The sequence below is a fragment of the Cebus imitator genome, unplaced genomic scaffold (genome assembly GCF_001604975.1).
Source record: "Cebus imitator isolate Cc_AM_T3 unplaced genomic scaffold, Cebus_imitator-1.0 Scaffold61, whole genome shotgun sequence".
NCBI classification, from domain to species: domain Eukaryota; kingdom Metazoa; phylum Chordata; class Mammalia; order Primates; family Cebidae; genus Cebus; species Cebus imitator.
Window position 1 is genome coordinate 1,126,016 of NW_016107376.1, and position 23,018 is coordinate 1,149,033.

The 23,018-nt window shown below is 35.5% G+C and overlaps 1 protein-coding gene and 1 long non-coding RNA gene across 2 annotated transcripts in view; one reads left to right on the forward strand and one right to left on the reverse strand.

The window, feature by feature from the left end:
• Positions 1–23,018, reverse strand: part of MALRD1 (MAM and LDL receptor class A domain containing 1) — a 538,747-nt gene that overhangs the window by 342,459 nt on the left and 173,270 nt on the right. Inside the window, exon 19 of the mRNA XM_037738994.1 lies at positions 16,201–16,288. Within this exon, the coding sequence (XP_037594922.1) occupies positions 16,201–16,288 (88 nt within the window). The remainder of the gene's footprint in view (positions 1–16,200; positions 16,289–23,018) is intronic.
• Positions 705–16,280, forward strand: LOC119471424. The gene is made up of 3 exons (XR_005200467.1): positions 705–789; positions 8,177–8,367; positions 16,204–16,280. It is a non-coding gene; the product is annotated as an uncharacterized LOC119471424 (long non-coding RNA).

A 23,018-nucleotide genomic window follows, 5' to 3' on the forward strand; every position in this document is an offset into this window, starting at 1 on the left:
TAGATATGGAACTGGAGAGTAGATAGTTACCACAAAGAGCCAGGTGAAATCAACTCAGGAGTCTGAAATAAACACACAAAAATGTAGAGAAATACCAAGACATGAAATTTGTACTTCAAGATATATTTTTTGACATCAGTGTGAAGTATGAATTGTAGGTTGCTCTAGAAAAAAAGAATAGTTAAGCACTTTCTTTAATCCAGGCAACTGATAAACCAAAGCAGAGATGGTTTATAGCAAAGAGCAAAGATCTGAGCAATACTAAACATCCAGTGTCTGGAGGACTGGGGATTTGCATGCTGTTGGGAATTTGGGGAAAGTCCAATAACTAGTACTTTATTTCTTAGCTCAAGTGTTGAGAAAATTAAGAACTAAGATTGAGACAGTAGATCAAAATATCAACTTTGTATTGATGTAACTAATCCTGAAGAAGACTGCCTATATCTGTAGACAAGTGGTCTTCTAAAACTTGAAACCCAAAAATAAGACTCCCTGTTATAACCTATGCCTTCCAGGCTTCCCTATGCAAAACTACAGCAAGGAAGAATTGGCCAGATTTCCCATTTTCTTAGCGAGTTAACGCTGAAAAGTAAAGAGGAGGTGAGGGACCAGGTAAGCATACTCAGGTTCTTCTTGAAAACTCACTAATCCATTGTTGCTCTTCCTTCCTCTAGGAAGGAATGAATAAGAAGACAAAGAGATATCAGGAATGTGAGGCTACCAGATAGAGCTCAGTCTACATGAAAGGCTAAGACCAGGGAAAGGAAATAGTATTCTGATCCCATAGGCGTGAGTATGAAATGATTAACCGATTGTTAAGTAAATGAGCATGCTCTTCCCCAAGATTAGATGTAGAGGATATAGAAGAGAAGGAGTCAGTTTCTAGGGATAAGAAATATTTTCTCCCCAGGCGTGCTGGCTCACGCCTGTAATCCCATCATTTTGAGACGCTAAGGCAGGTGGATCACTTGAGCTCAGGATTTTGAGACGAGCCTGGGCAATATGGCGAAACCTCACCTCTACAAAAACAAAAAATACAAGAATTAGCTGTGCATAGTGGTCTGCACCTGTAGCCCCAGCCATATGGGAAGCTGAGGTGGCGGGATCACTTGAGCTGGGAGGGTGAGGCTGCAGTGAGCCAACATCACACCACTACACTCCAGTCTGGGTGACAGAGCAAGACCCCCACCTCCACATCCCTCATCCCAAACTAAAAACAAAAAACAATCAAAATAAAATAAATGTAAAAAGAAATATTTTCTATCCTAAAACAGAATGACAATACAAAAAAAGCAGATCCTAGCAGGTTGGAAACTTCATCCTATATCCAGTTGGATATACTCAAATCTAAGTCATTGAACAAAAATAAGAACCCAATTAGGGGTGAACGTTATTACCTTCCATAGAAATCTGATGCATCCAATGTTATAGTAAAATTTCAAAAAAATTTAAAAGAGAATCTATCATTTTTGAAAGCTGATGATTTTGAAGATCTTGAAGGACAGAGTTTGAATCAGAAAGAAAAATTCACTAACCTTGGAGAAAAATTATTTTCCAAATAAAGGTATCAGGAGATTATAAAAATCACTATGAGAGAATTTGCTGAGAACTGCAAAACATTCAATGGCCAGGTTGATGGATATTTTATATGTCTCAATCGAATATATGGAAGAAATTTCTTTGAAAATCACCCTTTCAAAATGTTTAAATACAAGGTCTTAAAAATAATCTTCTAATGGCCAGGTATGGTGGTTCATGCCTGTAATCCCAGCACTTTGGAAAGCCACAGTGGGTGGATCACAAAGTCAAGAGATCAAGACCGGCCTCACCAACATGGTAAAACCCCATCTATGCTAAAAATACAAAAACTAGCTGGGTGTGGTGGTGTGCCTGGAGCCTCACCTACCCGTGAGGCTGAGGCAGGAGAATTGTTTTGATCCCGGGAGGCTGAGGTTGCAGTGAGCCACGATCATGCCACTACGCTCCAGCCAGGTGACAGAGCAAGACTTCATCTCAAATAAATAAACAAATAAATAAATAAATCTTCTAATTTGATCACTAATTTGCTGTGACATTTCAAGGCATAATTTACTTAAATAATTTTACTGAAAATATATAATTAAAATACATTAGAAGATGTATGTAAACTTTTTATTTGTATATCCTATATCAAAAATGTCATCTGGAAAGGGACATATTTTGTCAAAGAGAGTTCGTGTTTAATTACAGCAGGATGTCATGTTCTTTCACTCTAGCACAAAATCTTTCCATACAATCAATTACCCAGGAGGGTATTCACAAAAGCAGGTAGATTTGCCAAGCCGGATAGTTACAATGGTTACAGGTACTGTGAACAGTAGGAACCACTCAACAGTTCAAAGCTTTGACTGCAGCGTGACCCAGTAATGCACCCCAGGGGGCCAAGGCAGGGAGGGAGAAGCTAAGATGGAGCATGTCAGGCTCACAGCTAAGATGGAGTCAGTCAGGCTAGCACAAGCTAGGTTATTACAGCATGTGATGGGATTTCCTTCCTCCTTACGGCTGCATAATATTTCCATTGTATTTATATACCACATTTTCCTTATCCATTCATCTGTTAATAGACATTTGGGTTCTTCCACCTCTTAGCTACTGTGAATAATATAGCAAAGAACAAAGGTAGTCAAATATCTCAAGATCCTGCTTTGAATTATTTTGGATATACATCTGAAAATAGGATTGCTACATCATAGGGTAATTCTATTTTTAATTTTTTGAGGAATGCTTTCCATAATGGCTGAACCACTTTACAGTCTCACCAAGAATGCACAAGAGTTTTGATTTCTCTGCATTCTCACTAATGCTATTTTTCTATTATTTAGAAAATGGCCATTCTAATGGGTATGACATGATGTCTTACTGTGGTTTTGATTTGCATTTTCCTTAACTGGCCATGTTGAGCATCTTTTCATATGCTTGTTGGATATTGGCACATCTTTTTGTTCTCAGCAACCCCAAATCTGATACCCTATTCCTGTCAGCACTTAGATCAACAATTATGGTATCAGGCAGAAGAGTTTCACTGCTGTAGAAATCCTCCATCTATTCATCCTACTCTCTCCCCTAAACAATGGCAAACACTAATGTTTTTACTATCTCCATAGTTTTTCTTTTTTCCAGAACGTCATATTGTCGGAATCATAGGGTGTGTAGCCTTTTCTTATTGGCTTCTTTCGCTTAGTAATACACAGGTAAATTTCCTTCATATCTCAGCATGATAGTTCATTTACTTAGCACTGAATAATATTCCATTCTCTGGAAATGATCCAGTTTATCACTCACTTATCTCCTAAAGGACATCTTGGTTGCTTCCAAGTTTTAGCAATTGTGAATAAAGCTCCTATAAACATCTATCTATATGCAGGTTTTTGTGTGAATATACTCATAGGGGTAAATACCAAAGCACGTGGTGGCTGGATCACATGGTAAAGCAATGTTTAATTTTAGAAGAAAATGTCAAACCTTTTTAAAAGTGGCCACATTATTTGGTATTTCTACCAGCAATGAATGCGAATTCTTGTTGCTCCACATCCCCGCTGGCATTTGGCATTTTAATATGTATTTTCCTAATCATGGAAATTATTGAGATTGTAAAAATTATGTAATTTTTACATTAAGAAATATTTTTGGTGGGCGTGTAAATGAGTTTAACTATGTGGAAGACAGTGTGGCGATTCCTTAAGGATCTAAAACCAGAAATACCATTTGACCCAGCAACCCCATTACTGGGTATATATATACCCAAAGGATTACAAATCATCCTACTATAAAGACACATAAACATGTATGTTTACTGAAGCACTATTTACAATAGCAAAGACTTGGAACCAATCCAAATGCCCATCAATGATAGAATGGATAAAGAAAATGTGGCACATATACACCATAGAATACTATGCAGCCATTAAAAAGAATGAGCTCATATCCTTTGCAGGGACATGAAGCTGGAAACCATCATTCTCAGCAAACTAACAAAGGAACAGATAACCAAAAACCACATGTTCTTATTCACAAATGGGCGTTGAACAACGAGAATACATGGACACAGCGAGGGGAACATCACACACTGGGGCCTGTCGAGGGGTGGAGGGCAAGAGCAACGGTAGCATTAGGACGATTACCTAATGCATGCAGGGCTTAAATACTAGGTGAGGGGTTGATGAGTGCAGCAAATCACCATAGCACATGTATAGCTATGTAACAAACCTACACATTCTGCACATGTATCCCAGAACTTATCATAAATAATAAAATTTTTTAAAATAAAATATTTTAAAACACATATTTTTAAGGGGCCACTTGGTATTTTGCTCTAGCTTACAACTGATGGTCCATATCTCCTAATCTTTTTCCAATTGGATTAATTATCATTTTCTTATTAACTTACAGGTTTGTATTCCACATACTTCATTCTAATCCTCTGTTATTTATCTGTATGACAAAAACATTCTCCTAGTCTGTGAAATCTTTTATGTATGGTGTCCTTCAACATAAAATTTAACAAAATTTAATGACCTTTTATTTATCAGTATATTTGGCATTTCTAGGAATAAGTAGTGTTACATTGTTTAGGTTATCTGGTCTTCCATATTCCTAAAACCAGCAGTCTAGTCTGTTTGTGTGTGTGTGTGTCAGACAGAGTCTCACTGTCACCCAGGCTGGAAAGCAGTGTGGCAGGGTCTCAGCTCACTGCAACTTCTGCCTCCCAATTCAAGAGATTCTCGCGCCTCAGCCTCCTGAGTAGCTGGGATTACAAGCACCCACAATCATGCCCATCTAATTTTTTGTATTTTTGGCAGAGATGGGTTTTCACAACGTTGGCCTGGCTGGTTTTGAACTCCTGACCCCAAGTGATCCACTCACCTTTGCTTCCCAAAGTGCTGGTATTACAAGCATGAGCCACTGCACTTGGCAAAAACAGCGGTCTGAACTGCATCTATAGTGCTGATTTCAACTTAACTAAAAAATAATCCTTGGGGAGAAATCCTGGACATGAGTTGGATAACTTGGAAAAGAGAAAGATTAGTTCATATGAGGAAAAGTAGAAACAATTCATTTTATCTCAAAATGGCTTCAGAGAGTGAAAAGTAAAAGGACAACTACTCTAAGCAATAAAAAAAGGAAAGAAAAACTCAGAGTCTATAATTCCTAATCCTATTCTCGTTACTTATTTATTACTCCACCAGAATGAGGGAATTTGATACACCAAGTACGTCCAATGTCTTGCATTAAAGAGAAGAGCACTAAGAGAGCTAATTTAGAAAAACGTTTCTTCCTCTGGAGCCGAACTTTGCAACTGGTGGTGGTTTTAACTAGGAAGATGGAGTTGCAGCTGATTTCATAGATTCTGTGATGTGGAAGTTAAACAAAATCCAGAAACATAATCAGGCCAATACTTCATGTGTGACTGAGGCATGACAAAAATCTAAGATTCTTGACGGGCTCTCTGGTCCTCACACATTGTTTACACTTTCCTCTAAGGGACATGAGGTCAACTCATTTAGCCTTGCAAAGACTTAGAAGAGGATTTTCTAAAGTATCACATTCTTAACTCAGATGATGCTAGAAATGATTATGCAGTATACGGAAAGAGAAAGAGACAGAGAAAGAGAGTTCTGTCTCTTCTTTTTATAAGAACACTAATCCCATCATGAGAACACCATCCTCATGACCTAATCTAATCCAAATTACCTCTCAAAGGCCCCGCTTACAAACACCATTTCATTGGGGATTAAGGTTTCAGCATATGAATTGTGGGGTGAGGCAAATATTCAGCTCACTGCAAAGCTTATAGGGTTGTGTTGATCTATAATTGCTTAGAATAAGGCTAAAGTTGGTAGCAATGATATATTTAAAGTCTCTTTAAACAAAGAACACTAAATGATTTGCAGATAAAACAAAAACTGAAAAGATGAAATGCATTTGACTGATGTTTGCACTAAGAAGTAGAGGTTAGTCTGGTTTGATCTGATCTTCTTTTACATCCCTGAGCCACAGGGGAACCAAACTACCTGTACCTCTGTTAGGTGGAAGAGTTCATAAATAGATGTTTCAGGCTCTGAATGGACTCAGTGATCTAACTCCTCACTCTGTGAATTCACTGCAACCAAATACAATAAACTTTAGGCTGCGCTAATATAATCACTTTGGTATAATAGATTTTCCAACTTGTTTTATACTAGACTTCTCTCATTACACCCATTCCCACATTGATAATCAAGCAAATGAAACAGATATTTTGAGATCCCTAGTCCCAGATAAATTATTACCAACTTTAGACGTGTTACCACTGAATGAAGTGCTTGACTAATACGAATCACCGAACTTTATATCTATTTTTAGGTAGCATGTGTATGTTTTCCCTGTGATTTTTGAAGAAACATATTTAATGTTTCTTAAAACATTAAAAATCTAAAAGCATACTTGAAGCTAAAAGAGTCTCTTTAGAAAATTTAAAATTTTGAAATAGCTTTGCTTTTGGGAAATATCATACATTTTTTTCTATTTCACTTAGTACCATAACTTAGAGTTATATTCACAATCTAAAAGAACGACATTTATTATGATTGTATTGAGGAGTCTGTGTTAGATCTACTTTCTAGGAGAAAAAGCTTTCTGAAAACATAGGTACTCTCTGGATATGATTTTAATAACTGTGTTATAACTGTTTGCCACAAATTATGCACTGATATTTTTTGTCTCCAGTAGCAAATCAACAATGTTTAAAATACTTTTGTTTTATAACATGGATTCAATGACATTTTCCATCTTTACAGATATTCTACTATATTTGAATGGGACTGCAAATGACTGAAGTAGCAAATCAAAAATTTCCAAGCTGAAAACTAACCATTTAGACAACCTTCTCCATGTTTAACATTTAGCATTTCTCTCAATTAAGACAGAATGTAAAACAATGTGAAAGTTTTAACTTTAAAGTAAGTTAAGTGAATAATTTTCCAATTTTAGTTTATAGGAACACAATAAAGCTGTTAAGTTGAACATATCACAGACTTTGGCCAAATTTTTCTTTCCTATGTATAGGCTAAATCACTTTACAGACCACACCAAAGAAGCTAAGACCATAATATTTAAGATTGAAAATACTAAGGCTCAATTTTTTTTTATTTTTGCCTTGACATCTTATATTATACTGCAAATATTTCTAATAATTTGGTATTTTCTTCTGAGTTTATACCACCTTTAGAAAAATACAAAAGAAAGGCATATTTCAAAACACAGTGCTTTCATGTAATTATAATGAATATGCCAAACAGTACACTATTAGAAGATGAAAAGCTGCAGGTGAAATCTTAAAAGTCAAGCCAATAGTATTTACACTGTTCCCCTTGCCTTTGGATTCACACTGAAACAAACATTCATCTCTCCAGAATAAAGAGAGACTTGAACACCATTTGTAAATAAAGCTGGTGAGACACTGAGGCTAATGAGAGGGGATGCCAAAAATCCACTCAACCCAGTTCAACAACAACAACAAAACACATTCAATGTGTAAGGGGTTGGGGAGGACATCATAAAAATTATGTTAAGTGTCCTACAAATAGTTAGTATATTTTATCAATTTTAAGGCATCATCAATTGTACAATATGCCACTACTTTAGTAATAGTTATCATGGGGAAAATAAAATCCTAATAATACCTCAGAATTATTAACATGAATATTAATTTAATACCTACATTCTAATAACTAATACTTGCAGTAACTAACAATTCTAATGTGCATGCCGAAATCTGAAATTTAAAAATCCAACATGTAATCCCAGCACTGTGGGAGGCCGAGGCGGGTGGATCACGAGGTTAAGAGATCGAGACCATCCTGGTCAACATGGTGAAACCCCGTCTCTACTAAAAATACAAAACATTAGCTGGGCATGGTGGCGCGTGCCTGTAATCCCAGCTATTCGGGAGGCTGAGGCAGGAGAATTGCCTGAACCCAGGAGGCAGAGGTTGTGGTGAGCCGAGATCGCGCCATTACACTCCAGCCTGGGTAACAAGAGCGAAACTCCGTAAAAAAAAAAAAAAAAAAAAATCCAACAAAAAACACCTAATTTTTATTTCAATTTGCAGACAGTATTTTGTCATGTAATCAATGTTTCATTTTTCTAAATAAACTAGGTATTTCACCAATAATCTTTGGTGCAAGGAAGAAAATTCCTGCCATATGTGTTCACCTGAAGAAAATATACTTCTGGCTTTTCTAAAGAACAGAAAGAATAATTAAAAGCAAATACTTCCTTTGAGCCACATGCTTTTTAATATGAATGTCTGGTAGCAGCTCCTAATCTAATCTGAAGATCTGATTCAAGGTAAAAGGAAATCTCTAACTTTGTCATCATTCCTTACCATTGTCTCCTCAGGCAACACACAACATCATTGTACAGTTATGCAAGGAACCACAGAAATGTATTACATGGCTAAGTTCCTACTGTCCCTGGAAACATAATTAATTTTGCCTAATGGATTAGATTAAAATTAAGAATTTCTTTATATATTGCATATCTATTAACAAATTACAAATTCTATATTTTTAATAACATTTATCTTTAGAGTTACAAGTGATTTATCTTTATAGTGCTAGTATGTATTCTGTATTGTGAATTTAATATAAATAGTAAATTTTATAAATATAAAAAGATGTAAATTGTGAAATCAAAAACATAAATGTTGGGGTGGGAGAATGTGTAGCTTTTTATATGGAATTAAATTGGAATTAGATTTAAATTAGTTTAAAATTAAAATTAATTTAAAATTAAGATTTTATTAGCTTAAAATGAACTGTTGTAACTATAAGCTGGTTTTAGTAAGCCATATGTTAAACAAATAGCAAAACCCTATAGTAAACAGACAAAAGGTAAAGAGAAAACAATTAAAGCATACCACTACAGAAAATCATCAAAACACAATGGAAGAAAAGAGAAAGAAGGAAACAAAAGGTCTATGAAACAGCTAGAAAGAAAATTTTTATAAGGCTATAGTAAGTCCTTAGCTATTAATAATTACTTTAAATGTAAGTGGATTACATTCTCCAATGAAAAGACATAGATTGCCTTAAAGGATCCAAAAAAAAAAAAAAAAAAAAGATCTAATGATGGACTGCCTACAAGACTCCCACTTCAACTTTGAGAACACAGATAGAATGAAAGTGAAAGAATGAAAGGCACATTCCATGCAAATGAAAACCAAAAAAGAGCTCAAGAAACTATTTATATGAGACAAAATACATTTGAAGTCAAAAATAGTAAAAAGAGACAAAACATTTATTATATAAATATACAGTAGTCAATCAAGAGGATATAATAATCATAAATATATATATGCTGAACATGAAAGAATACAAATGTATAGCAAATATTAATTAATCTGAAGGGAGAAAGAGAAAACAAAACAATAATAATAAAGGACTTCAATATCTCACTTCCAACAATGGATAGATCATACAGACAGATAATCAATTAAGAAACATTGAACTTAAATGATACTTTAGAACAAATGAAGCTAGCAAACATATACAGACCATTACATTCAACAGCAGAATACACATTCTCAAGTGCATACAGACCATTCTCCAGGATAGATAATATGTTAGGCCACAAAACAAGCATTAACAAATTTAGGAAGTTTGAAATCATATCCAGCATCTTTATTAATCACAATGAAATGACACTGAAAATCAATGACAGGAGAAAAGTTGAAAAATTCACAAACGTGGAAATTAAAACAACATACTACTTAAAAATCAATAGGTCAAAGAAGAAATAAAAATGGAATAAAAAATCTGAGATAAATGAAAATGGAAACACAACATACCAAAACTTACGGAATGCAGCAATAGCAGTTCTAAGAGGAAAATTTATAGTAATAAATACCTCAGAAATAAAAAAAAATATTAAATAACAAATCCCAAATAAACAACCTATCTTTATACCTCAAGGAACTTGAAAAAGAACTTGCTTTTCTTCTACGCACAAAGTTAGTAGAAAGAAGGAAATAATAAAGATCAGAGCAGAAATAATTACAATAAAGAAAAACTAAAAGATCAATGAAACATAATTTTTTGAAAAGATAAAATTAATAAACATTTAGATATAATAAGAACAGAGGGAGCAAATAAAATCAGAAAAGAAGAGACATTACAACTGATGCCACAGAAATACAAAGGATCATACAAGACTGCTATTAACAGCTATTCCCCAAGAAACTGAAAAACATTAAAGAAACTGATAAATTCCTAGAAACATATGACCTACCAAGATGGAATCAAGAAGAAATAAAAAACCTAAATAGACAAATTATGAGTAATGAGATTGAATCATTAACCAAAAATCTCCCACCAAAGAAAGGGCCTGGGCCTGAGGGATTCAAGACTAAATTCCAGTAAACATTTAAAGGATTCATACCAATCCTTAACAGATTCTTCCCAAAATTGAAGAGGAATGAACACTTTGAAAATTATTTTTTAAGATCAGCCTGATACCAAGCCAGAAAAGACTACCAGGAAAAAAAATTACAGGCTAATGTGTATGATGAATATAGATGCAAAAATCTTCAACAAAATACTAGCAAGCTGAATTCAACAACAGCATAAAAGGATCATATATCACAACCAAGTGAAATTTATCCTTGGAACATAAAGATGGCTCAACATATGTAAATTAATGAATGTAATACATAATATTAACAGAATGAAGGCTTAAAATCTTCTGATCATGTCAACAAATGTAGAAAAAGCATTTAACAATATTGACATACTTTCACAATAAAAACTCCAAACAAATTAGGAATAGAAGAAATGCTCCTCAATACAGTAACAGCCTGAAAGCTTTTAGTAAGTGTTGGGAGGATGTGGGTAAAAGCAAACCCCTATATAAGCCCAAAGTTAACATTACACCCAGCTAAAAGATTTTCCTCTAAGTTCAGGAATAAGAAAAAGACACCTACTCTCCCCAATTCTATCCAACGTAAAACTGGAAGTCTTAGCTAGAGCAATTACACAAGACAATGAAATAAAAGGCACCTATACTGGAAAGAAAAGAGTAAAATGATTCCTGTTTGCAGATGATATCATTTTACATGTAGGGAACCCTAACATCTCCACCAAAATACTGGTCAAATAAGAAATGAGATAAACACATTATGAAACACAAAAAACAGTTGTGTTTCAATATACCAAAACAAGCTATCTAAAAACAAGAATAGTATTCTATTTATAATAGGACCAAAAAGAAAAAAATTACTTAGGAATAAATTTAACCAAAATAATAAAACATCTGTACACTAAAAACTATAAAATATTGATAAAATGAATTGGAAAATATCCAAATAAATGAAAATATAGCCCATGTTTATGTATCAAAAGAATTAATATTGTCAAAATGTCCATGCTACTAAAAGCAATCTACATCTGTCTTGCAGTCAAATTTAATGCAATCCTTATGAAAATTCTTACGGCATTTTTCACAGAAATAGAAAAAACTATCCTAAAAATTCACACAGAACTACAAAAGATTCCAAATAGCTAAGGCAATTTTGAACAAGAAGAAAAAATCTGATGGCATCACACTTTCTGATTTCAAATTATATTACAATGCTGTAGTAATCAAGCATGGTACTTGTATAAAAACAAAAACATAGACCAATGGAGCATAATAGAAAGCACAGAAATAAACCCGTACACATATAGTCAAGTAATCTATAAGAAAAGTGACAAGAATATACAATGGGAAAATATAATCTCTTCAATAAGTGGTGTTAAAGAACTGGATATCCACATGCAAAGCAAAATGAAATTGGGCTCTTACATCACGTACAAAATCACAATGGAAGAAAATATTTCTAAACTGCATAACTGATAAGGAGTTAATATCCAAACTACCTAAAAAACTCATACAACTCAACAGCAAAAACAAAATCAACAACAACAAAGAATCCAATTTTAAGAGGGGCAAAATACCAGAAAAGACATCTTTTTTCCAAAGAAGACATAGACAATAGGTATCTGAAAAATCACTCACTATCAGTAATGATCAGGAAAATGCAAATCAAAACTATGATGATACATTACTTCTCATCTGTTAGGATATCTATTAACAAATGTTATAAGATAGCAAATGACAGTCAGGATGTAAGGAAAGGGAACTCTTAGACACTGTTGGTAGGAATGTAAATTGATACAACCCTTATGAAAAATAGCATGGAGGTTGCTTAAAAAATTCAAATTATAACTATCTGTATGATCCAGCAATCCCAGTTCTGGGTGTAAATCCACAGGCATGATGCCATGAAAAAAAATGACTGGAAAGCATCGAGAGTAATATTTTTTTATGAAGAGACCAATTTTTATTTTTGTTTCATCTTGTGGCAAGATTACATCAAAGTCCTTTATGAAACCTATGGATTCAACAGGCCTTGTGGTTTTGACCCACAGTTTCTTTAGTTATGAAGCCAACGCAATAAAAAAACACACACACAGCTCAAACAGTTGATAAAGTTTTATATTTTTCTTCCAAAACTTGAAACAGAAAATTGGGACTAGCACTCTGTAACTGATATTTCACATCTCTGCCTGTGCCTCTGGAAGCTGTTCTATCTCCCTTTGGAACTATAAGCCACAGAATGGATTTAACCAGATATTTAGGGCAGCAACAGTTTCGAAGGTTTTGTGTTTCTTTTCTGTGTTCTTTTTTGTTCTCTTCTGCCTCTGAGGTCACAGTGTTTCTCTCTGATCTCAGACTTGGGGGCAATGTGGAGAAAGCCCTGGCCACTAAAATCAGACCAGCTAAGGTAAAATCACAATTAAATCCTTAATTTTGTATTCTCATCCAGGCTGCTTATGCTTTTTAATTTTTCATATCTATAAATTGGAAATTGCAGCCTCCTCCTTGCAGGTTTATTGTGTTTGATGAGTAGTATAATACTATTGGTGAACATTATGGTCCCAAGAAGTACTCACTGTGTTCTGCCACTTTACAGCTAGGTATTCATGAGCAGGTTATCTCCCTTTCAATTTCCTCCATAAAAATGGTATAATAAAGGCATTAATCCTGCTCCACATACAACATATATTCACCTATGATGGACCAGGCACTCTTCTAGACTGTTAAAACATTATAGGATTAAGTGAGATAAAATACACATGAGTGGCCAGGTGTAATATTGTGCCTACATACCACCTCCCTTTCTTGCAAATATTTTTTATCTCCCCTACCCTTGCCCAGCTTCCTGTAGGTGGAAAATACACTATGCCCCATTGTTAGGCTCTGATCAATGGATAATGAACATGAACAGACACAATGAGATGTATACCATGTCCCAATTGAAATTTTAAATATGCTTTTTACACAGACCAATGAATAAGATCTGTCTGTCTATATATCTGTCTATCTCTTTGCTCTTATTGTTCCATGCCAACCCACACACTTGAGAGCAAGAAATAAACGGGTCTGTAGTCATAAGCTACTGAGACTTGGCTTTCAACAAAAGCTGACTGGCACATAATATAGTATTTGGCACATAGAAATACTTAATATTTTAGCAATATTAAAACTAAACTAAAATATATAACAAGAATATATAAAACACCTAAAGTGTTAACATCCCTCTATCTACTTATCCATTCAACAAATATTTATTGAGTACTAGTATGTGTCAGATACTGTTTTAGGTGTTAGAGATGAAACAGTGAACAGGTGATGTACCTGCTCTCATGCAACTAACATTATGGGGGAAAACAGAAATTTAACTAAGAGGGTGGTAGGTGTTGTGGAGAAAAATAACACCAGAAATGGAAATAGAAAATGCTAGATAAGAAAGGAACTATGTATGTGTTGTGTTCAGAGAAGGCTTCCTGGAAGAAGAAACTCTGACAGAGACCAGAAGGAAGTAAGGGAGACGGAACAGCAGTTGGAAAAGCCCTTACCATATGATTGGTGTGGCTGTGTCCCTACTCAAATCTCACCTTGAATTATAGCTCCCACAATCCCCACGTCATGAGAGTGACCCATTGAGAGGTACTTGAATCATGGCGATGGATCTTTCCCATACTGTTCTTGTGAAAGTGATAAGTCTTAACAATATACGATGGTTTTATAAAGGAGAGTTCTGGCCAGGCATGGTGGCTCACAGCTGTAATCCCAGCACTTTGGGAGGCCAAGATATGTGGATCACCTGAGGTCAGGAGTTCACAACCAGCCTGACCAACATGGTAAAGCCCCATCTCTACTAAAAATACAAAAATTAGCCAGGTGTGGTGGCAGGTGCCTGTAATACCAGCTACTTGGGAGGCTGAGACAGGAGAAACACTTGAACCTGGGAGGCAGAGGTTGCAGTGAGTGAAGATTGCACCATTGCACCCTAGCCTGGGCAGCAAGAGCAAAACTCCTCCTCAAAGAAAAAGAAAAGAAAAGAAAAACAAACGGGGAGTTCCCCTGAACCCACTCTCATTGCCTGCCACCATGTAAGATGTGACTGTGCTCCTCCTTCACCTTCCACCATGCTTGTGAGGCCTTCCCAGCCATGTGGAACTGTGAGTCAATTAAACCACTTTCCTACATAAATTACTCAGTCTTGGGTATGTCTTTATTAGCAATGTGAGAATGGATGAATACATCATGAATTGGCTGAATTAGCTAGTATTAGCTCAGAGGCTGTTGTAGTAGGGAAAAGTAAGTGATATACACACTGGTGAAAGGTGAAATTCAAGGGGTAGAAGGGGTCAGTCATTTACTCCTTGGAAGCTATCATTAGTTTGAGTTTTGCCCTAAATGAGATAGAAATTCACAGGAAGATTCTGACAATAGCACAAGACAATCTCATCTAAGTTAGAACAGGAATATGTCGGTTGCTGTTTTCAGAACATAGTGCTCAAGGGTAGGGGCCGAGAGATCATTTAAAAAGCAATTACAATAATTCGTGCAGAGACACTGGTTGCTTGGACCAGGTGGGAAGTGGTGAGGGCAATAAGAAGTGGGTTCTAAACCAGATTTGTTAATATAAACCAAATTTATTAATATGGAATAAGCAGCTAGATGTAAACTGTCATTTGCTTAGATAGGGAGGTGTGCAGGCATGACAGAATTGAGAGACAACATGCAATCAGGAATTCACTTTTAGGCATTGAGAGGTAAGGGTAAATTTGTTCAATTCTGCCTCTCATTTTTCTGGCCTTCAAGAGAGGGATTTGGCTATCTCCAGAGTTCTATGAGTGGAGGGAAGGATCAGAGCTGCATCACATAGCTAGAACTGAAAAGACTGGAATCAGCCTCATCCTCCGATTCTGACAACAATGAAGTTGGTGCTCTGCTCAGCAATTGAGACTAAGATGACAGAGCAGGGATGGAGTTTAAGTTTTCAGCAATTGAGAATGTTGTTGGGTCCCAACCTGTGATCACTCCAGGGAGGAGATCATGTTCTCTCTTGTCATGCACTTTAAGAGCTCCCAGTCTGAATGCCAAACTCTGAGTTTAATATCCAGTCTTCCTAGATCACTATGTACACCTCAGAATGGGTTTCTCCTAATAACAGTATTCAAGGCCTGGGTTGTGTTCATTTTAGGTTATTTTCTAGCATTATCTTTAAGATGCCTACTAGACTTCCAGGTTGAGCCAGTGAGTAGGTAGTTAGTATGTAATTCTGGAGTTCAGGGGAAAAGTTTGAAAATGGATATATAAATCTGGAAAAAAATGTAATCTATGTCATTTTAATAGACATAAACCTATAATATAGTGAAGAAATGGTTGACAATAATCCTTAGAAATACTTTAAGTGTTTCCTGAGAGTAAAATACCACTGAAGATAAGTGAGAAGCTAATCAAGTATCCAATACAATGTAATTATAAGGCAAATGGTTTTGGTTATTTTAACTCCTTAAATATAATGGAATAACATTTTAACTTCAGACATGACTTTCTAGTATTTTGCATGTGATAAGACATAGACATAAGTGATTCAAACATCTTGACGATGTTGACACTTTAATTACTAGCAAAGATCTTAAAAATCTTTTCCAGAGTTAATTGATTTGAGAAAAAGAATAAAGGCAAGGTCATGTTGCAAATTTTGTAGAAATGAAATATTGATTTCCTTGGAAGTTTTCCAAGTAAACAGATTTAGAAATAACCCCAAATTGAAGCGTTCTCTCTTACCAGGGTAGAGGGTGCAGTCCATGAATGACAGATCATCAATCGCAATATCTCCAGTGAAGCCATCTCCCACTGAAGCCTCCACCAATATCTAAAAAAAAATAATAATAAATTTCTTTATGTGGCAAAGTAAATTTAGTTATTAAATGGTTAAAGAGGAATTTAGAATTTATCCAAATATAACACTCTTCTGTGCCATTAAAAAAATACTTTGCAGTAGTCTCCATAAGTGATCATCTTGCCTTGAATACTTCTAGTAACAAGAATCTCCATACTTCATTGAGCCCGTTAGATTCATGGAGCTCACTGTGTTTCTGATGAGTTTCCATTTTTGAAATTTTAGTATATTAGATTGATATCCACTGCTCTATAACTTTCAACCATTAGTTTTAGATTGGCATTGTTTTCTTCTGGTCCTTTAAGTATCTGAAGGCAAATAATTGTCCCCTGATCCCCCTAGGTTATCTATTTCCCAAGTTAAACCCCCTCGTTCCCCTAGAAACCCAATTTGCTACCAGAATTACTTGCTAGGATGTACATTTTTAAGGGCTTTAGAACATTTCCCACATGACGTTGATTCTGTAACACTTTATGAAACTGGCTAATTGTGATTAGATCTCCTTCAGGGTCACATTAATCAAAGTGAAATTAGATGACATTTGTGCTGCTACAGGAGCTGCAGTTCCACCAAAACTTTAGTAAAATGTGAAATACCACATACAGACAAACCACTATAGTATAGGGTAGATTGTGATTACAGCTGAGATTTACTGTAACAGAATTAATCATGATGAATCATTTTAATACTTTTGCAAATGTGCTGCATGCTTACTAGAATCTCACCATGATTTAACGATGAAGAACTTCTCGCAAACTCAAGCTTAAAAAAACACATTAAGTTTTTCCATTATTATATGAACATATGTTTTCACTTCATTTTCCTCAAAAATGTTATATGTTGGAGTTGACGTTTTACTTTTCGAGCTCTATCCTTCATTAAAAGTTATCACATACATTATTTGTTGACATTACCCTCGAAGAAAAAAGTTTTAAAAGATCAAATTGCTGACCTCAAACCTCTTAACACCTTTCCCCAACTTTCTACTCTTTCTTGAGGTCTACCAGGATTTTCTCCCTTGTCACTAAGGAAATTAAGTAATTTGGAAAATGTTTCTTCACAGAACTAGTGGGCAAATATAGACCACCTGACATTGTTGAAACAACATTTAATGGTGTTATATAAGAAGTGTCCTGCTGTTTCACAGGGTCTCTCCAAACATAAATTTCATCCTTTTTCCCACCACCATCATGAATGAAAGACATTATAGGCAGAGAAAACAAAAATGTTAAAGAATGTTTAGTACAAAATCATACAATTATTTTCGACAAACATAAACCAGCAGATATATCCTATGCCGATACATGCAAATCCCCCTGCAAAACAACACAGAACATGCTAACAAAATCTCAGAAGATATAGCAAGAGAAGGAAAAAACTAGAATAAAAATAAATACTATTGACTTGGCCACACTGCTCATGATTACCATTACCTTATTAATGAGAAAGGATAAAGAATTGATATTAACATCCCAGTTCATAGAGAGTGAGGTTACTGTACATATAAGTAGCTGTAAACCAAGTTTATGGATATATACACATTCATAGCTCCATTCTGGTGTTTGGACTCAACTGTTCCAACACTTGTCTTTATATAGTCACAAATTAAAGAGTTGACTATAAAAATTTCAGAAAAATTCTATAACCCAGTGAGGGTCATAGCAGGTCAGCAGAACTTATGAGAGAACGTGATTTACACAAGGCATTTTTCTTTTGGCATTTACTTCATATTGCATGAGAAGTATTTTAATATTGCTTTTATCTGTAGTCAAAGGCAATGGGAAGAAATAGAAACAAGTGAAAATAGAAGACAGTTGGATATTGCTTTAATATTCAATTTAATAATAATTTTTACCAAAATATTTTCAATTTGCTAACTCCTAAATGTTAGCGTTCTTGAGAATTAATGAACAATAGCTACAATTTGAGACACTGAAATTTTCCATCTGTATGTACAACTGCAGTCTCAGTCTCTTTTGAATATTTAGGAAAAGCATTTTTCTGAGACTATTCCAAACAACCTATTTTTCAATTCAGAACTAAGAACAATCTTCTCTTGCTATCCACTTATAATTTCCTAGAGGACAAATATTTATGCTCTGTCTTATACGTCTTAATGATATCCACTTATTTTTCATTGGATTTTCCAATAATTAAAAATGCACAAACAGAATGAAAGGCATTGTATGAATCTCTCTTGTAGTCCATTTTGACAACTGACTAATGTGTTAAGTAGTTAAACTCTTCTAAACACATTCAAACAACTATCTAATATTTCACCACATGACCTACAATTCTTGGGAGCTTTTAGAAAATCAGCGTGGAATTGAAAACATTTTAGGTCAATACTTAGGGAAATATTTGCTGGATACAATATAAAAGGGTTTTTAAATCATCTTTACAATTGTTTACATAACCCTGAAACCAATCTCTATGAAATAAAACTCAGATTTGGCCTGACAAATTTTATGTATCTCACTCTGTGGCTGACTCTATCACTTACACAAAACTGCAGAGTAATTGGAGTTTTTCAATTATTATAGGAGACATATAAAAACCATTTATCATGAAACAAGGGCTGTAAGTGCCATATTAAAACTGTGTAAGAAACTGGGCACTGAAATGGATAATAAAAATAACATTGTGATTATAGTAAAGACAAAATAAAATGCTGGAATAGGTAGTCAACAACTGTTAAGAGGATTACTAAAATGAAAATATGATGTCTACCAAATCTGACTGTTCTTATTCTGGGAAAAAATCATGGCAAAATTTATGTTGATCTTTTGGCTTTATATTTTATTTCTTTTTAGCTAATGTCTGGCTTACAGCTTGCTGAGAATCTTTGATTCAGAAAAGAAAAATGAGTGCCTACTTAGGCATTGTGCCAAGGGTTTCCATGGTTACCAGGAAGAAATAAATTCATCCCTATCCTTGAATATCTCACCATTTATGATAGAGAAGAATAAATGGTGACCCTTGGGCTGGACTCAGTCCAGAAGAGTTCAGTTTAACTCCATCAGTGCTCTTGAGTACTAGTATCTGCAACAGCTGAAGAGCAATGTTGCCTTGTGAGATACTGCCTTTGCGAGATATTGCGAGATAGGATATCTCACAAGGAGACATTGCTCTTCAGCTGTTGCAGACACCAGTACTCCCTATTAGGTACCCACAAAAAGGTTGTCAGTTGCCATTCATTATTTTAAACCTCGCCTAATATATCAGTTAGTTCTCACATTGATATAAAGAATTGCATGAGACTGAGTAATCTGTAAAGAAAAGTGGTTTCAGCCAGGCACAGTGGCTCACACCTATAATCCCAGCACTTTGGGAGACTGAGGCAGGCAGATCGCCTGAGGCAATGGTTTGAGACAAGCCTGGCCAACATGGTGAAACCTGTTTCTACTAAAAATACAAAAAATTAGCTGGGCGTGGTGGCGCACCCACAATCCCAGCTACTTGAAAAGCTGAGGCAGGAAAATCACTCAAAGCCAGGAGGCAGCGGTTGCAGTGAGCCAAGACTGTGCCATTGCACTCCAGCTTGGGAAACAAGAGTGAAAGAAAGAAAGGAAAGGAAAGAAAGAAAAGAGAAAAGAAAGAAAGGTTTCATTGATTCACAGTTTCACAGGCTGTATAAGAAGCATGGCTTGGGAGGCCTCAGAAAACTTACAATCATGGCAGAAGGCAAAGGGAAGCCAGCATTTCCTATGTGGCTGGAGCAGGAGGAAGAGAATGAAGAGGGAAGGGGGGAAGTGCTACACACTTTTAAACAACCAGACCTCATGAGAACTCATTATCATGAGAACAGCAAGGAGAAATCATCCCCATGTATCCAATCACCTTACAGCAGGTCCCTCCCCCAACACTGGGTACTATAAATCAACATGAGATTTGGGTGGGGACACAGAGCCAAATCATATCACCTACTTCTTTCAATTAATGTCCCAGGCCTGGTTCCCATAGTTATTTGGGTTTCCCATTCCTTGTGTAGTTTAACTCAGAAAGCATGAAGGGCATTAGGTTTTATCCTACTTGGAAGCTAAAGAGTTTGCCACTATTTCATATACACGCAGTGAGATAAGACACTAGGCCTCTGATACAGAAAGACAGGAAAAGCAACAACCAGAGAAGCACCTTCCATTTCCATAGCACAACATGAGGACAGCTGGATGTTTATCTGTGTGTGCAGTATATATCAACCATAGGAGAGAAATCCAAAATGCGGAGACCCTAGCTGGAATATGCTGCTGGCGTGTCTGCCCATTCTCCCCTCCAGATAAAGAGAGCTTATTTTTACTCTGAAATGTAAGCAAACACCTCAAAGGCCATTTAAATATGCCCTTTGCTCAAAGGCTGAACTGTGCCAAACAGAAGAAATCCATGAGAATTATCTTCAAACAGGGCAGCTCGATGGTGCTACATGGTTGAAATATTTCATCTGTGGAAGCACTATGATCTTTTAATTCTTTTCTAATATATCTGTACATCAGAATGGTTAAGTCAATTCAGCTTCCCTTCCCCTTATAAAATGTTTCATTTTATACTCTTCTGAAGGAAGGAGTCTCATTTGTTAAAGTATTCCAGATTCGACCACCCACCTGCTGCCCGCCCACAGAATCTTTTCCTATCAGAGCCTCTGCTGTGTTGAGGTCAGAAAGTAAATAATAACAACAATAATAAAAGAAATCAAAAAAGGTTTAAGAAATTGGGTCATTCAAAACCTCAGACATGTTTTTTTACTTGCATAGAATTCTTTCTGCTAATCTTGCTGAGTGAAAGAGAATACATACATTTAGAGAGAGAAAGGGAGAGAGAGGGAGAATGTGGGGAGCTGAGCTTTACTTTGGAATGTAAACAGATGTCTTCCATTACATATATCATCACATATATCATCTCTAAGTATTCAAGTCATACGAGATTAATTTGCTTCCTGCAGTTTTTAAAGGGTTCACAAGCCACAAAGTTCATTTCAGTTCCATTTTCCTCTGTGTGTTTTTAGACTTACAAAACAAGTACCAAAATTGGGTCACATTTTTGTTTAGTTTTGATTTTTTTGCCTCCAATGTATAACAATGCCTTCCTGAAACCTGCCTAAGTGGATTTTAAAAAGAATCACTATTGATCATCTTGAAATTAGTTTGCTACTTGAAAATGCACATTCACATGCTATTTTAAAGTATCCTCTGAGAATCCATATACCCTGTAACCCACTTTGCATCTCATCTATTATGTGAATGAGGACAAATCATTCTCAATTTTTCCAATTCTAAAAATTATATGGAATTTATTTGACTAAATGTTACAAAAAATGACTTAATTGAAAAAAAAAGTCTGGTTGATACTCAAGAAAAAAGTGAAGGTTTAGAACTGTTGATTAATATTTTCAAAAAATTGTTTTTATTATTTAAAAATGACATGAGGTATAACAAGGTTTTAACAGAATACAATATAATACTGTCCAATCAATAGGCTCACACATGTTCGCCTCCCAGGTTCAAGTAATTTTCCTGCCTCAGCCTCCTAAGTAGCTGGGACTTCAGGTGCCAACCACCACACTCACATAATTTTTGTATTTTTAGTAGAGCTGGGATTTCACTATGTTGGACTGGCTTGTCTCAAACTGCTGACCTCGTGATCCGCTGACCTGATCCACCCACCTCGGCTACCCAAAGTGCTGGGATTACAGGCATGAGCCACTGTGCCCAACCTAGGATGCATAGTTTTAAACGTGCTGTCATTTTTTCCCCATCAACAGACTAATTTTTTAAACCTTCTACACTATTAAAGGTAATAAAGAAAGGAGTTGAACTCTATTATTTTAATATACAGCTCTTTTTACAAAAATCATCATATGCCTCTCATTCTCTTTGTAAAAGGAGACACCAAATCCCAAATCTACCCCGATGTTTATCTTTTTATGTAGCAACTTAATACTGATGTAGACCTAAAGCAGAAATAAAACAATCAAACGATAGATTTAAATCCTACTTAAACCTTAACTAATCCACATTTGTCTTTTGTTCTAGTTCAATGTCCCATATATCCATCCATTAGTTATTGTGAATTGGAAATCCCATCTGAAGTTCCAGGTTAGATGTTACTCCCTCAGAGAAGTGTTCCTTGACCTTCAAGCTCAGGCTCTTTTTTTTTTTTTTTTTAACAAATGTCTTATAGTTTATAATCACGTAAGTATTTGTGCATTTAATGTTTGTCTTCTCTATGAGACTTTAAGGACAACCTCCAGGAAGGACACTGAAGGGAGCACTGCAAACACAGCATCCAGCACAGTGACTAACACATTATATGCTCTTCATGTATTTTGAGGAAAACTGAAACTTCTCAACTAAAACTGCTGGTATTTCGCTAAGTGCCATGCCACATCCCACCTGTTTTACACGGCATAAAATTATCAAAAAAAAAAGTAGCAAAGATACCGATTATGCTAATATTTCACACTCAATCTAAACTGTTGACGAATTCTGTATCCTTTTGCTTTAAAACCATGTCTTTCTCTTCCTTACACGGCCTTGTTCCTGGATTCCAATTCAATCTACCTATATTTATATAGCTTTGCCATGGCCTTCCTCCATTTCCCATTCCCCAACTTATGTCTGCATTTCCAAGGCCTTTCTTTCAATTCTCAGCTGCTTATCAAGCATCACTTTCCCTCTGGAATGATATAAATTTCATTTGTCAGAGGAAT